The sequence below is a fragment of the Eimeria acervulina genome, genomic scaffold, assembly GCF_000499425.1.
Source record: "Eimeria acervulina Houghton genomic scaffold, Eah_scaff46, whole genome shotgun sequence".
Classification (NCBI taxonomy): Eukaryota; Apicomplexa; class Conoidasida; order Eucoccidiorida; family Eimeriidae; genus Eimeria; species Eimeria acervulina.
Genome location: NW_013549788.1, coordinates 84,179 through 100,114, shown reverse-complemented (window position 1 = coordinate 100,114; position 15,936 = coordinate 84,179). Strand labels below are relative to the sequence as shown.

The 15,936-nt window shown below is 40.9% G+C and overlaps 3 protein-coding genes across 3 annotated transcripts; all 3 read right to left on the bottom strand.

Annotated features, from left to right (window-relative positions):
* Positions 1-684: 684 nt before the first annotated feature.
* Positions 685-1,827, bottom strand: EAH_00009380 (hypothetical protein, conserved; the record flags this gene model as incomplete). Its single annotated transcript, XM_013395375.1, has 1 exon — positions 685-1,827. The coding sequence occupies one exon, from the start codon at positions 1,825-1,827 to the stop codon at positions 685-687; it is 1,143 nt and encodes a 380-aa protein (XP_013250829.1).
* Positions 1,828-3,570: 1,743 nt separating this feature from the next.
* EAH_00009370 (Nucleolar protein,Nop52 domain containing protein, putative) lies at positions 3,571-8,838 on the bottom strand (the record flags this gene model as incomplete). Its single annotated transcript, XM_013395374.1, has 10 exons — positions 3,571-3,579; positions 3,823-4,193; positions 4,488-5,516; positions 5,667-5,725; positions 5,933-6,009; positions 6,320-6,415; positions 6,741-6,935; positions 7,191-7,429; positions 7,759-7,845; positions 8,568-8,838. The coding sequence occupies 10 exons, from the start codon at positions 8,836-8,838 to the stop codon at positions 3,571-3,573; spliced, it is 2,433 nt and encodes an 810-aa protein (XP_013250828.1).
* A 4,078-nt stretch (positions 8,839-12,916) lies between these two features.
* Positions 12,917-13,800, bottom strand: EAH_00009360 (alpha/beta hydrolase fold domain containing protein, putative; the record flags this gene model as incomplete). Its single annotated transcript, XM_013395373.1, has 2 exons — positions 12,917-13,075; positions 13,258-13,800. 2 exons carry the CDS (start codon positions 13,798-13,800, stop codon positions 12,917-12,919), a joined length of 702 nt encoding a protein of 233 aa, XP_013250827.1.
* Between the last annotated feature and the right edge of the window lie 2,136 nt (positions 13,801-15,936).

Below are 15,936 nucleotides of genomic sequence, written 5' to 3'. Positions count from 1 at the left end.
TATATTATACATTATATATAATAGATTATACAATAAGTATATATATATATATATATATATATGCATATAATAGGCAGTGAAGACGGAACAAGGCATAGAAACCGTGAAAAGTAAAATAGAGAAAGCAACAAGGAAGACATTAAAATAATAATATAAATAGTAGTAATAATATAAACAACGACAATAACAATATACACAAGTAATAATAATAATATATAAAATATATAATTAAGAACAGGAAGCAACGGTTCGTCTATTTGAAGAGAAATGCATAAAACTAAATAAAAGACAACACAGACGGAAGGAAAATATTTTAATTATGAATAAACTCTAAACCCATACACACGAATAAACAAATACACTATATACTTCCTATATAAATGCATATAATAATGCACTTATATTATATGCATATATCAATAAACACACATACCCTACATATACAATATGTATAATATATATGTACATACGTATATGTAAAATATATATTTTTATATACACTATTATAAATACACAATACATATATACAAATATATATATATATATATATATATATATTTACATACATACGTAAACATGCATTTATTCAAGTGCATATAATATATATACACAGATTTACAAATATAAATATAAATATATATATATATATATATTGATATATATATTTATATTTATATATAGCGGTTAGTATGGGAGGTCTATAGTTAAGGGTTTGAGGGGCCCCGAGACGCTGACGCCTGCTGAGTGCTCTTCTTTGAAGCATCTCCCCCAAGCATTAAATGAAGAGTCGTCATTTAAATAGTTTGCAAAAGGATTATTTCTAAATAAATTGTTTTGATTGGGGGAGAGGAAAGTACATTGAACGCTCGGCCACCAGAAAGTTGTGGTGTCTATACAGATGCGCGGCTTCCATTGATGTTTTTCTTTAAAAGAATTGTCATGATGAATAAATATTGTAGGTTGAGACGGGTTTGAATAAGGGCTTTCTAAACCCTCGTACTCCATTGCTGCTGCTGCTGCTGCTGCTGCTGCATGCTCCCCTGGAGGCAGCACTCTAACCTGCTGCTGCTGCTGCTGCTGCTGCTGCTGCTGTGCTGTAGCATCAAACTGGTCCTCAATGGTTAGAGGAGAGCGTGTGTATATATGAATAGCAGGCTGAGAGCTTCTTCTTATTTGAACGTACGGCTGGTAATCTGCTGATTGAACAACGAAGACACAAGGGCACTCAGCATATGCAATCTTAACTGTTGCAGCAGAAGCTGCTGCTCCTGCTGGTGTTGCTGCTGCTCCTGCAGCAGCAGAGGAAAACGGATTGAAATGCGGCTGAGACAAAAATAGTGCAGCCGCATGCGACTGCATTTGGGGCTTGAATGGAGACGAGTCTAGCGGGTTGCTCATGCTTACAGTTGTGCTGCATGCAGCACCACCAGAGGAAGCAGCAAAAGATTGAGGGGAGACGGAGGTAGCCCCAATGCTGCTGTCGCTCTTAAAGCTGCCGCTTGCTGCCTCTTCGTTTGCATGCGTGTTGGGGTTGGACTTTGAGTTGTCTGGCAGCAGCTTCAGCAATTGACTGATGATTGAAACTACAAGTTGCGGAGGTGTGTTAGGAGCCCAGTCTTCCTTCTTCTGTTCAGGGACCTCAGTTGCAGCACGTAACCCAAGCCAGTTATTCCTGTATGGCCCAATTGAATTCAAAGATTCAGCAGGAACGCTCTGCGTCTGAAGAGGCTGAAACAAACTGTCTGGACTTTGTGCTGTTGAAAGAATGTTCTGTTGGGGAGCTCCCGCAGCAGCTGTAGCTGCTGCCCAGGGCTCAGCTGAAGTCATTTTTGCAAAATAAGCAAAATATTAATCAGGAAATGATCGGGAAATAGCGGAAAATGCAGAAATACAAAAACTTTTGAAATTCAATTTCAACTCTGCCATCACCCACCGTGGGGGAGGGAGCTGGAGTCGGAGGCGCGCAGATACTGCAAAGGCCTTTGAATGCATAAATCAGGAAATTAATGAAGTAAAAATGCAAATCAACAAACTTTTACTATAAAAAAACCAACAATTTCAACACACCCCAAGTGGACCGCTCAAGCCTGAAGGGCCTCATGAAATAGCGGGCGCCGTACGTACACCGGAAGAAGTGGCGGCAAGCAGTTCAGCGGCAAGCGGTCCTTTTTGAAAGAAAAGAAGGAGAATTTTAGAGAAATAAATATAGAATATAAATATAAAAGTAATATTTTAATTTATTTTTAGCAAGATCAGCGAAAGAAAACCCCTACAAGGCACAGATCAGCGACACTGCCTCGAACCACAGGTGTGTGCGGGAGCAGCAACATTGAACGCCTAAGCCATGCAGTACTTGCCTCTTCTTTTTTTCAAATGTGAAATATGTGTAATTAAAGAAAGTAGTAATTTATGCAAACAAAATATGCACTTTTTCCCACGAAATTTCACTAAGCATCTACCTGCAGCTCGCTACTCCCTCTAGGCGATGATGTTGTGTGGCGATCCTAAGTTGATTGATTTCCACATCTATATTCAATTTTTAATGTATTATTATTTATTATTTGCTTATTTCTTATTATTATCCTTCCTTTCTCAGTGAGAAGGCAGGACAAATGGTGCGGTAACAGTGGCGTTCTCCTGTGTAGCTCGGCGCCCCTATCAGCTGTATGAATTTCAAGCCAACTAATAAGCGCCGCTCGGTTGCAGTTGGAAGTTTTAAATAGAATACAAAAAGAAAAAGTATAGCAGCTTAGAGGCGAGTTTGGCTACTGAAGAGGAGACGAGAATGTTGCGGCTCCCCATACTTTCGCTGCATTAGACTTGTTATCTATTCAATAACAATTTGAAATGCCTCAGTAGCACTTGAAAAAACAATTCACAATGTCGTCAGTACTAAACCTTTTGTTTGTATTTACAAGATAAACGCATTAGGAACAGTGTTGGTGCAGACTTATAAATAATAATACCCAAGGTTATTGCTCTCACAGTGATGCTGTTTTATAAGCATTTCCACAAATGTTGTTTTATTAATAAAAAGGGCAACTGGCTATGCTCTTACCCGCAGAAACAACAAACGCTTCATTAAACTGAAGAAAGAAATCTAGGAATATATATATATATATATATATATATATATGCATTTCCTTGAGTATATACAGAGAAGAAGGAGACATTTTTAAAGTATTACACCACAGCATCGCTGAGTGTACACTGAAGAAATTTTTGTTTTTCCCTGCCTTTCTTTTTTCTTTCTGCTGTTCGTTGTTTTGCAGAGAAAAACAAATTTTATTTTTTTGTTGTGCACACGCCGAGATATACAACAACAAACTCAAAGCAAAACAAAACACAAGAATCCCTCTAAGCCTATTGCAAGAAGAAAAGATTATTTCTTTTAATTAATTAAATATGATGCGACTGCATGCCTACAGAATCGCCCTCCTGCTGCGGTGTACATACACCTCAGCATCGGTTTTGCAGCAGCTGCTGCTTTTGTTAGTCAGTTGAACAAAAACAAAACTGAAGCGAGAGAGTAAAAAACAAGTGCTTTCCCTTTTGGGGCCTATGTACACCTCAGCTTAGCTAAGCCAAATAATGCAGAAAGATTTGCTGCAGCTTTATCTGATTAAACGACTGCCGACAAAAACAAATTAGGAGATGAGTTGAGGGCATATATATATATATATATATATGTATATATATATATATACATATTTATATATAGTTGAACGCATGCAGCTGTCTCTACTGCAGTGTATGTACAGCGGAGCACTTCGTGCTGCTGAAACTATGGATTTTCTTTTTATGTTTGGGTTTGCTCTGCACCGTTTTTTTTGCTTTCTTCTTCGTGCGTACTCCCTTACTACTCCCTCCCTCATTGCTGCTGCTTAGCTGCGCTGCTAATGCCCTTTGTAAAGCAGCAAGAAGCTCAGCTGTACTCCCGCGAAACCAAGGAGGGCGCTGCAACTTCTGAATAGGAGGCATCGGCGCCATCTCTGCACTTGTGGGGGGCCCAGGCTCCTTCGCTGCCCTCAAAATGCCCCTGGGGGGCCCCCTGGGGGCCCCCCCACCAGCAGCACCAGCAGCAGCAGCAGTAGCAGCAGCAGCAGAACCTGTTGCTGCAGCTAGAGATGCGCCCTTTGTAGGAGAAGACGAAGCGGGGCCTACAGCTACGGAGGGCGCATGCCTTGAAAATGCTGAGTGCAGTTAACACACAAAAAGAAAACACAAAAAGATAATTAAATGGCATGGAATGGTTACTGCTGTTGCTCATGCTGCTGCTGCTGTTGCTGCTGTTGCTTTTGCTGTCGCTGCTGTTCCTGCTGTTGCTGTTGCTGCTGCTGCTACTGCTGTTGCTGCTGCTGCCATTGGTGTTGCTATTACTGCTGCTGCTGCTAATGCTGCTGTTGCTGCTACGGGGAGTCAGTACCAGCAGCACAGGTGCTGCGGCAGCGAAGGGAGATAACGCAAAAACAACAGCAACAACTCACCAACGACTTTGTTCTTCTTTAAATTAAACAAAACTCGTTTGCTAGAAGACGCCAAATCAGATATCCGAGTGCTTCGCCTCCGCAGCGGGGCCTCTTCTCCTTGCTGCGGTGTATGTGCAGCAGCAGCAGCAGCAGCACTGTCTGTTGTTGCTGCTGCTGCAGCAGCAGTAGCAGTAGCAGCAGCTTCTGCTGCTGTTGCTGTTTCTGTTTCTTTTGAAGAATGCCTACCCTCTTCAGAGGCGGCCGCAGCAGCCGCGGAGCTTCGTACTGATTCAGAAGTACGAGGCGCATTTTTCTCGGCAGTGCTGCTGCTGCTGCTGTTGCTGCTGCTGCTGCTGCTGTTGCTGCTGCTGTTGGTGCCACTGCTGCGGATAGGCAGGCGTAAGCCGTTGGGTGCGGTGGTTTCTTGCGTACAACGGTTTTGAATATCTTCTTTGCTGCTGTTTGCAGCAGCAACAATTGCTTTCTTCTGTTTACCTTTTACTGTTTTTTTCTCCTCATTCACCTCAACTAACGAGGTGTCTATTGTCTGCGTATCGTGTGTTTGTTTCTTTTTAGTTTCTTCTTGATGCTGCTGCTGCACTATCTGCTGCTGCACGGTCTGTTGCTGCTGCTGTTGCTGCTGCTGCTGCTGCTGCTGCTGCTGCTGCTGCTGCATGCGTCGCTTTTTCTTCACCTTTTTAACTAATTCTTTTCTACTCTCGTCTGGAAGTTCTTCATCCATTTGCTGCTCAGCAGGACCCAACAACCCCACCGCATCGGCAGCACAAACACCTTCTGCGTCTGTTGTTTTTATCTCCTTTAATTCAAATCTGTCAGGGAAGAGACGCTTGCGTTGCTGCTGCTGAGAATAATCAAGAAGGTCGAGGCAGGGCTTCTCCTTCTGCGCTTGCTGCCGCTCTTCGTTATATTCATCAATCACTCGCTGCACAAACAATCTAGCGAAAGTTGAAGAAGTAAAAGAACCAACAGACCGCGCTGATGCATCATCAGAAGCACCTTCTGCTGCTGCTTCTGCTGCATTCGCATCTGCAAACAAAAAAAAGAAGTGCAGCAGAAACAATCACCTTAATGCAATGCCCTAAACCCTAAAACCTTAAACCCTAAAGCCCTAAACCCTTAAACCCTACACCCTAAAACCCTAAACCCTAAACCCTAAACCCTAAAACGGAAGCTCACGCTCTCTGAAGTGTTCGTGAACGGCAAAGAGATGCTTCCGGTTTTCATTGCGCACGCGGCTGTACATACACCCGAACAACGCAAAAAGAGAAAGAAGAAACTTGAATACTAAACCCTAAACCCTAAACCCTAAACCCTACAACCAAACCCTAAACCCTAAACCCTAAACCGTAAATCCCTAAACCCTAGGCCCGTCCAGTGAACAGGCAGTAATAATAAACCAACTAATTACTTATAGCAAATAAAAACCTGATAAAAACCCTCACCTATCGCTGGCTAAAGCGAAGACAGCCGCTGCAACAAATTCAAAATCGACGTCTTCCGGTTGCATCTTCAGGAGTGTCTGTACACCCAAAACAAATCAAAGAAGAAAAAACAAAATAAATAAAATAAATCCATCCATGAAGTTCTCTCAAGCTAATAAGGGTTGTATTTAAGTATACCGGAGTTTAAAAACAAGAAAAGAAAGCATCAGAAACAAAATAAAATAAAATAAAATAGGTGAAAAAAATAAAAGCAAAAAATAACACAACAAAGCTAACAAAACACAAAAGAACATACCAACAACGACAGGACAATTAAAAGAAGAAGATATTTCTTTTTCTTTTTTTCTTCTTTAAAGTCTGCTTAAAACTTCATGCGGCAAAACCTACAAAATCTCTCAGCCTAATCACTAATGGCATATCTCTTGAAAAACAAAAGCAGCGAAAAACGGGAACAAAAATCCAAGAAAATGCGCGAAGACGCTCCTGAAAAACAAAACATAAAACAACTCAACATACACCCCAAATGCTGCCCTGCAGATAAAACACAAATACTGTGCATGCAGTATATGCATGCATGCAGGATATGCACGCATACAGTATGTGCATGCATGCACTACATGCATGCATACAGTAAATGCATGTAATCTGCATGCAATCTGTTTGCAGTGTGCATACAGTATGCATGCACTATATGCATGCATACTGCATGCATGCGTATAGAGATCGAACGTAAGATTCTACTTTACACGAACATGAAACCACTTCAATATAAAAAAAAACAAACAGCAGCTTCACCCGTCTCGCTCACCTCTTGCAGGCGCTGCTGCTGCTGCTGCTGCTGCAGTACAGCTCCGTCTCTCTTGTTGTCTTGTTCTTTCTCTGTTGCTTTGACTAATTCTCTAAACTCCTCTACTAAAATATCTGCTAAGTGCAGCGCAACTCCTCGACCGCTGCTGCGGAGCATCACCTCCCCGCATAAAAACTCCACGGCTGTCTTCGTAAACTAAACACAAACACAATATATATATATATATATGCATATATATACAACTGTATAGATGAAGATAGATATGTACAAATGTATATATATATATATATATGTCTGTATAAGTATGTATATATACATGCATATAGAGAATAAATATGTAATATGAATACAGAAAAGAAAACCAAAGTATATACAATGCAATATATATTATATATGCATGCATATACATATATATATATATGGAGTGTACATACACCTAAAAGCCCTTACCTTTTCTTCCCAGTGCATGCACTGCATAACATGCAGCCATTCAGCTAGAAAGATGCGGCAGAAGAGAAGGTATTTATTCATGCGGTGTCGATCGAGCTTGCCCCACTCTTGAATTAATACTTTAAAAAAGCTGCAGAAGAAGAGAGACTTTACAGAAGAGTATTTCAAACGACGGTGTAATAAAGAAACAGAAACAAAAAACTCCCTCTGCACCAACGGCTTGTCGCTTAGCCATGCAGCTGAGTAAACACAAACAAAACACAAAAATAAAACAGATAAAATAACAAACAAGTAATACTAAATGCTTCTTGATTTATACTACAAAACTCTTCATTTGCTTTAATGCCTTTTTATGTTGTTTGTCTCATGTTTTTTTTAATAAAAAGAATATAATGATAAATACCATGCATGCATATAATACATATATATATATATATATTAATGTGCTGCATTACAGGATGCAATTAGAGAAGGCCTTTCTTATAAACCTCGCTGTTTTCATTCTTTTGATAAAAGAAGAACTTGTTTATTTTAATTAATCAATTCTTTGTTTTTTTTATGTTTTTACCGTAGTATAAGGTGCTCCATATTCGCAGCATTTCGTCTTCTGTGAGCTGCTGCGACTTTTCTAAGTAATTCCCCGCAGCAGTAATTCCTTTAAAAACAAAAACAAAAACAGAATAAAAACAAATAAGAAAGAGACAAATAGATGTGCATGCAGACAAACTACTGTGTATGCTATTCATACAGTGAAAATAAGCCCTCAAATAAAAACAAAAAAACGGAAGATAAAAAGGAAGGAGAAGAAACAGAAAAACACAAAGAAAAGAGAAAGGAGAGTAAAGGGAAGCAGAAGAAAGAGAATAAGAAAAGGAAAGGAAAATAAGAAAGAGAAGAACATAAGAAGCAAAAAAACGCTGAGGGCGGCTGCACAAAGGTTTGTGGTGAATGGGCCATTCTAAAAGAACGAAGAATAAAAAAGAAAAATAAAGAAGGAAGAAAAGGAGAAGCAACAGAATAAGAAGAAGAACACAGTGAAAAACACTGGAATTAGCAGAAAATCAAGAAAAAGAAGAACAGCAACAGCAGCATGAAAAAGAAGAAAAACAACACCAACAGAACCACCACCACCACCAACAACAATAATAATGTTAATAATAAAAAGGAGGAGAGAACGACGAAAAGAAGAAGAAAAGAAGAAGTTATAAATACCTTTATTTCGTATACAGAATCTAGGAGATTTAGAACAGCAACGCCACCATGAAAAAGACGAAAAACAACATCAACAAAACCACAACCAGCAAGGAGAAGAGTAAGAATGAGAAGAAGATGAAGGAGAAGAAGAATAAAAAGAAGAAAAGAAGGAAATAAGCATACCTCTATTTCGTATACGGGGATCATTATCCACCAGCATGCGCGCCACTTGCAAAATTTTTGCTTTTTTAGCATTTGTTGCATCGACATGCACTTTCGAATGTTTTTCATTTTCTATTTGTTTTGCTGGCCTGTTTTTAACTCCTTTTTCTCCTCCTTCTGCCTCTTCTTCCGTTTCTTCTTCTTTTGCTTCTTGCTGAAATCCTTCTAACCCCTTGGCCTTTGCATACTGGACAAGAACGCCGCGAATAGCTGCATCCAATTCACTCGCCATCTCTGCTCGGCGTACAAAGGAGATAAATTCAAGAAGAGCTAAAGGGAAACTAAATTAGTAGCGCCACCAGCAGCAGCAGTAGCAGCAGATAAGGAGCGGAAGGCTGTTGAGAGCTGCAGGGAGGCCTCAACGCTTGACCAGCGTTGTGTGCATCAATTGAGTATTTCTTATTTCATTTCAAAAGAAGGAAAAAAGAGTAAAACCCCAAGAACGAGAAGACTGCAGCAGCCACCCTGCTGGCAACAGCCTGCGTAGGGGTGTATACGCAGCTCAGCATAGACAGCTAAACCTGCATAAATGCCAAAATTCGCCACAAATAACTCGAGAATAACCCTAATAAAGGGTTTTTTCAATCAAAATTCAAACATCTCTTCTTATTCCATCCTTCTAAGTACGGGGCTGGCGGCTGCCCCACAGGGCTGCATAGCTCCTTCTGTGCAAAACACGCAGGAACGAAGCTCAGATTTAAAAAGGTAAACAAAACCTTTAAAACAGGAAGGGGAATACTTGTTATTTGAAAGTTTAAAAGCAGAAGAATTGAATATTATGACTGCTAATTGCATCGCTTGCGTCTTGCTTCTCAGTGTGTTGAATCTAGCGACAACGTCGCACATTTTGCATTAACTCGGATTCAATTCCCTACAAATTAATTTGAAATTGTTTAAATAATATTAAAACAGTTCTGCGGCTTTCCTTTTATATTCACTCTACTCACTGCTACAGCCACGTCCCTACACACTCCTAACTGAGTTTCATAAACAGAATGCAACTCATCTCCTTCTGCTTATTTTTTGCATTTGTTAGGGCGAGGAAATGACGCATTAAATGCCATTTACCCCCAGATATTCAATTAAAATTAAGAAAAGGAAGAGCTATTGAGAGAGGAGATAAACACCCCAACGGCCTTCTAATGCATCAGTGTTGTGCGTAGGGAAAAACACTATCTTTGAAACTCAAACCCTTAAAAACACCTTACAAAATTTTACTGCTCTTCTTTATTCTTTTTATTTTTCTTTTTATTCTTCTTGAGATGTGTCAGCCGGCGACGCCTTATGCGCCTCTTCACTTCAAGTTAAAGTAATGGGTTGCAATTTAAAGTAAATTTTTAGTGAAGTATCTATAATTAGAAGAAAATAAATATAATTTTTAAAATTGTTCTAAAAATTAATTTAATTAACTATAGTGTGAATGAATATAAATAATTTATTTGTCTTCGTTGTATAAAGAAAAAGAAAATATATTTAGTCGGTGGAACATGACTCATGTTGGTTTGAATAGAAAGATAGATGCTTTTTGCATTTATTTGTGTAGACACCTGAACTCTATTCGGTGTGTTCTTTAGGCTTTTCAACACTTTTTTTATCATGAACCTCCGCAAGAAGGTGCTGACTCAGAGGAGGCTTATTTAAATTCTTTATAATGCGTTGAATTGCCCATTCAACTGTTTGTACGCCGAAGGAACTCCAGCAATCGGACCCAAAGAAAGCGTGCATCCCTGAAGAGAGAGAAGAAAGCCACAAACGCATGCATATCAAAACAAACGGGGTTTAGGAGTCAGGGTTTAGGTGTTAGGGTTTAGAAAGGGTTGCAATGTACACCCCAACTCTTAAACCCTAATTCATGCATGTAGCAGCGCCGCTTTAAACGCATTAACCCGTCCATAAGCTACGCAGATTCCTAATAGACTCCTAAGATACATGAAGTAAATAACAGGAGAGGAAAGAATTAATGCCTTTTTAATCATACGGACACACCTGGAGCAATGAACAAACTCGTTGAGACTCCCGCTCTTCTCAGTCGTTCATGAAAGAGAACACCCGTTTCATATTGAATATCATGGGTAAACAAAACTGCACAAAAAGGGAAGAAACAAAACAGCAGCAGTTTTGGTCTTTTCTTTATAAAGTTCTGAATTAGCGTGCAAACTCCGGAGACGAAGAAGGCGTGCAGCCGAAGTACAAAACGAAGAAGAAACCAAAACAGTTTCAGGGTTTTTATAGTGTAGCATCTAATTAGTAAATAAATAAATAATTTAATGTATGTATGCATATATATGTATATACTGGTTTATAATATTAGAGGTACGTTGTTGGTAATGATTTTAAAAACGGGAGGTATTAAATTTCTTGGAGTATTATGAAATGCTGAAGAAAGAAAAATGCTCCTACCGTCTGCCGAGAGGAGATAAACACAAAGCAAACACACCTAAACTTGTTGAGGGAAACTGCGAGAGAATATTTGAAGGAATTGCAAAAGGCATTTGCCGCCAATCCCAAACAGGGCCAATGGTTGGTGTGTGCTGCGGAGATGAACATAAAGACACCAGACGAGGGGTATTGAGAGTATTTCTTTTCTTCGCGCCGTACAATTGAGGCTCGTTATATAGCTGTATTAGAAGGGTAATTCATTGCACAACAGGAGATATTGAGAAATATTTGGGGTTAGTTTAGTTAGGTGTATGCACACATAAAAAGACAGACTCACTGAAAATGCAAACCAAATATCACTCTTCAGAGTGTGTGTGGTCCCGTACCTACAAAGAGCAAACACATGCATTCAGACGGTGAGAGATATTGAGGTTGAATCTCTACGAACGTTATTCATTAAATTGAAGGACTGAGAAAGAGATCTGTCTGTGTTTCTTTGTGTCTACAGATGAGATGTGCAGATACACCGCACGGTGTATCTAGTCCCCTTCTCCCTTTCTTCTGCATTGCAACACCGGAAAAACAACAACAAAAAACAACAACAAGAACAGCAGCAGCAACAACAAGAATAACAGCAACAACAAGAACAACCGGAACAGAAGCACCAACACCACTACCGCCAACGACAGCAAACAACAACAACACCAGCAACCCTAAAAACAAAAGCAGCAGCAGTAGCAACAGCAGCAGCAGCAACAGCAGCAGTTGCTTCTGTCGTTGTTTTTAAGCGTACAGCAGATGACTCCTCGTAGGGCAGCCCCGGCAAAGAGAAGGATACACCAGAGATGCATGCAAAACGTTGCGTGCCCAGGGATATTTTTCAGGCAGTCTCAACGCCTCCCCCAAAACAGAAATCACCAAAGCGCCGCCGGCACTGTCGCCAATTAATGCTATTCTGCAAAGTGCGTCAAATACAGAGAGGAATAAAAGGGAAAATCAGAGAAGAAAAGCAAACAGAAGAGAAAAGAAAGCAAAACACAACAGAAGGAAACAAAACAAAACAAAATAAGAAAAGAGAAGGAAATTAGAATGCTTTTTATGCACAGAACCAGAGATGGGGGTTGTTTAGAAAGACTGTCATATATCTGCAAGCAGAAATATTGCTGTTGAGGCTAAATAAAAAGCTTTTGTACGATGCTTCGAGTAGGCAATAAATAAATAATATTTTTTCTATTCAACACATTGTACAACATCTAGCAGTATACTATTCATGTAGATGTATATTCATATCCATGAATATATATATATATATATGGGTATCTTTGCAAATACATATATTCACGTATACATATATACATACATATATATACATATATATACATATATATATGTTGACATATTCCTCTTATTATTATTGCTGTAATTACACTTCGTTGCACGGGGTAATTCGCACTTGCTGCCGTCGACTCCGAGTTGATCTGCGTGATTGACAACAAAATTAATGGCGTGTAGACAGTCTTCCATTGGTATTGGGAACTTGTGCTCTGGAGAGAGTCTGAATGAAATGCATAACAAAGCAAAACATCAACAAATGAATTCACTTGGGTCTTTGTAGGTAAAATGCTTACTAAATGGGTATGATACTAACACAAGTAATAAAAATAATCATTATTATTACTGCGCCTACTGTTATGATACTATTATTCATATAATATTATTAATAATGGTTGTAGTTGAAGTAATAAATGAATCGGGCTATGACTGCCTTCAAGAAGTCAGGAAGCCAACCCCACCTCCGGGTTTGAATTCTAGGAAGTAATAACAAAATAATAATAGATAACAATAATAACGGCAATAATGATAATAACAAGGGCAGTAGTAATGATAATAATAATAACAGTGTTTCACTGGGGTGATGGGTGCCTGCGTGTTTAGTGAAGGGTTTCTTGCCTGTAGTCGATGGATATAACAACACCATCAATCGCCCCAAAAAGATTTGTCATACGGCGGATGAGTTTATCGTAGGCAGCAGTAGACAGGCCCACCAACCCTCCTCCATGCAAGAAGAAGAGAACAGGAGATCGTTGCTTCTGTACAGGCATAACAACTCCAGAAAACTCAGCGTGCAAACATACATTTAAGCCCTATATACAAACCCTTTTTCAGTAGCACTTGCACCAGATGCACATATTATGAGCAGCATCATTCTAGTACTTGTGTATATTAAATGCTTCTTTCTCAGCTTATGAGAGAAAAGACAACGAAGAAGTACCGGATATTCCGCTTGAGGAGCTGCTTCCTGCAGCCCTTCTACGTTCATGGCTTCTGCCTGCATTTCGAAAGAAAGAATGCCTTTTATCTTCTCTGCTTTCCGAGTTGAGTAATAGAGCTGCTGATGAAACTCCTTGCAAGAAGCAGATGCCTCAGAGGAAGAAGAAGGCAAGTCAGGCGCTGTGGAACAAGTAACTGGGGTGTATATATGTAGGCCGATGGTGTTCGTCTTCTGAGCATTTTGGGTCTTATCGGAGTCCAAAGGAGGAGGCGCATGCAAAGGATGCGGTGGCAGCAGCTGCGGTGGGGTTTCTGCAGAAAAGGAATGGGGCCTGTCGATGATGACGGATTCAGGGTCTGTTGGTGGTTGCAGTTTGCGCTGTACATACACTTCTTCGTAGCTAAGCACTTCTAAGGGGTTCCTGGGAGCTGCCGCCCAGGCTTCATTGCCATCTTCTTCGAAATATGATTTGTAAGAGGCCTCCAGCGTTAATGACGCGCGAAAGGCAACAGCCTGCGACTCGCGCATCACGAAGCCCACCATGGCCCTGCAAGCCAGCAGAACAGGAAACCAAAGCAACTTGTGGTGTTTTTATTGCTATTAATGCTAAGTGAGTTCAGAGCGGCAACGCAAGATTAACGCTATCGGGAGGGTGTACAGTGTTGCTAACAGTGAAGAACAAACGGTCGCAGTAGCGGCAGAACCCCCAGTGCGTATTATGTAATATATACAAATGCATATATATATATATTATATATGCATTGATTTGCCTCTTTCGCGCTATGCAAAAGCCTTACGCGTCTGAACGCTCGCGAAAGTGTTTTATACCATTAAGGTGGAGCAGGTACTGGGGCCGGGCCATAAGGTACGCCAAGATAGTGTACAGGTTTTCTATTACAGAGAGGTCGCCGTAGTACAAATGCTGCAAGTAAAAGGTGCATATATATATATATATCTACATGTAAAATATACGTAGCTATTTAGGTTATTTACACGTAAATGTATCCCTTTATGTATTCACCATACACGAGATTCACAGGAAACGGCTGAAGCACCGCTGCAGTTGCATCATCGCTTCAGCAGCAATCCTCATCTCCTCCACTACAACTTTTGTTGCATTGCTGCAAGTCCTGTCAATTGATGCAGCTCTGTTTGTGTTAAACTCGCTCGTTAGAGTTCATCTGCTGCCAGTGGGGCCCTCATGAGCTGCACATCAAACTTGTGCATTCATAGCCTCTTGTAGCACTAAGAGAAATGCATTCAATAACACAATAAGCTTCCTCTTACCTGCAGTGCAGAGGCAGCTGCGAGTGCTATAAAGCACACACCGACGGCTAGGACCTTGGTGGCCATGAGGGGAGAGAGAAGAAGAAAAGGTCGCAGCAACAAAGAACAAGACGAGAAGAAACACTTCCAGTTTCTCCTCTTTAAGCTGCGGCTGCTGCTGACAAACACGTAGCCTCAGAGATATGCAGGGAAAGTGGGAAAACTCGGCCGATCCGCGACAACAGGGCCTTTCCTTCCTCCTCACGCCCCTCGAGCAAACCCTCCCCAGTCAAAAAACTGAACATTCATTTTTAAATATCTTTTTAATACAACAACAGTCGCAGCCAGTGTCGGAGCCCCGTTCTGATGCTCGGCGGTTGCTCGGCGTTGAATGCTGTCGGTGGTGTGTGCGTGCGGGTGTTCTGTAAAGAATTTCCGCATGAAAAACCGCCACTTTGTTTTAAAGTTGTATAAAAAGAAATTTAGCATAAGGGAAATAAATCATTTATAATGCAGCATTCGTTCCATTCCACTAGCACTGGAGCAGAGTACTGCGGCCGAGACAGCGGCACGGTGGACTGTGTTGCGGTTGTGTTTGCTGCATTTCACAATAATCCCCAAGTCGACAAACGGCCGGAGATACAATGACTGATTTCAGACGATAAGAAAGGAGGAAGGGGTTTAAGGGAGAAGATTACCAGAAAAACATAGAAACAGCCTCAAATGCCAACCCCTCAAGGCAACGATGAAACTTGTAGGGATACTTAGGCCTGCGTCCTCCGCGATTTTCTTGCTAATATAGATTGTTCTCCTTCAAAATGAAAAGGCGTTAACACCCGAAGTTTGAAAACGGAGCAAAAGGCTAAAAATACCCTGCTCCGTGCGGGCAAAACAAATTGGGGTTCCTTAGAGGTGACCTCACCGCCCCGCTGTTCCCTCAATTCGCTAGGCACCGCCGGATTGACTGCACTCCGAGGGTCTTTTGCATGCATACTGAATTGTATAACCTCGTAGCTGTCAGTCTTTGACCATCGCATCTATTGGCCTACGAGTTCCCTCCCCTTGAAAGGCTACACTCTGGCATAATGTATGTGTGTATGTGGTGCCGGCAAACGCCTCACCTACCCCCTGTCATGTCTCCTATAGGCGGCCACACAGGCAAGTATAAAGAAGCCTTCTTTCGATGCATGAGCCGCTCCGTAGACAACTGTTCATGTGAAAAAGACCGTCTTATGTCCTTGCACGCCCTCCACTAGCCAGTGGACCGTGAGAGAGGAAGAGGGACCAGAAACGGCTGATAGCGAGAAAGGCAGAATGACGACAGTGAATGCAATTCATATAGACGATCTTTAGTGCATGGCGATTTTGGGCTCAGAGTCAACGATCAAGTTGAACAGCCACAATGCTCTCGAC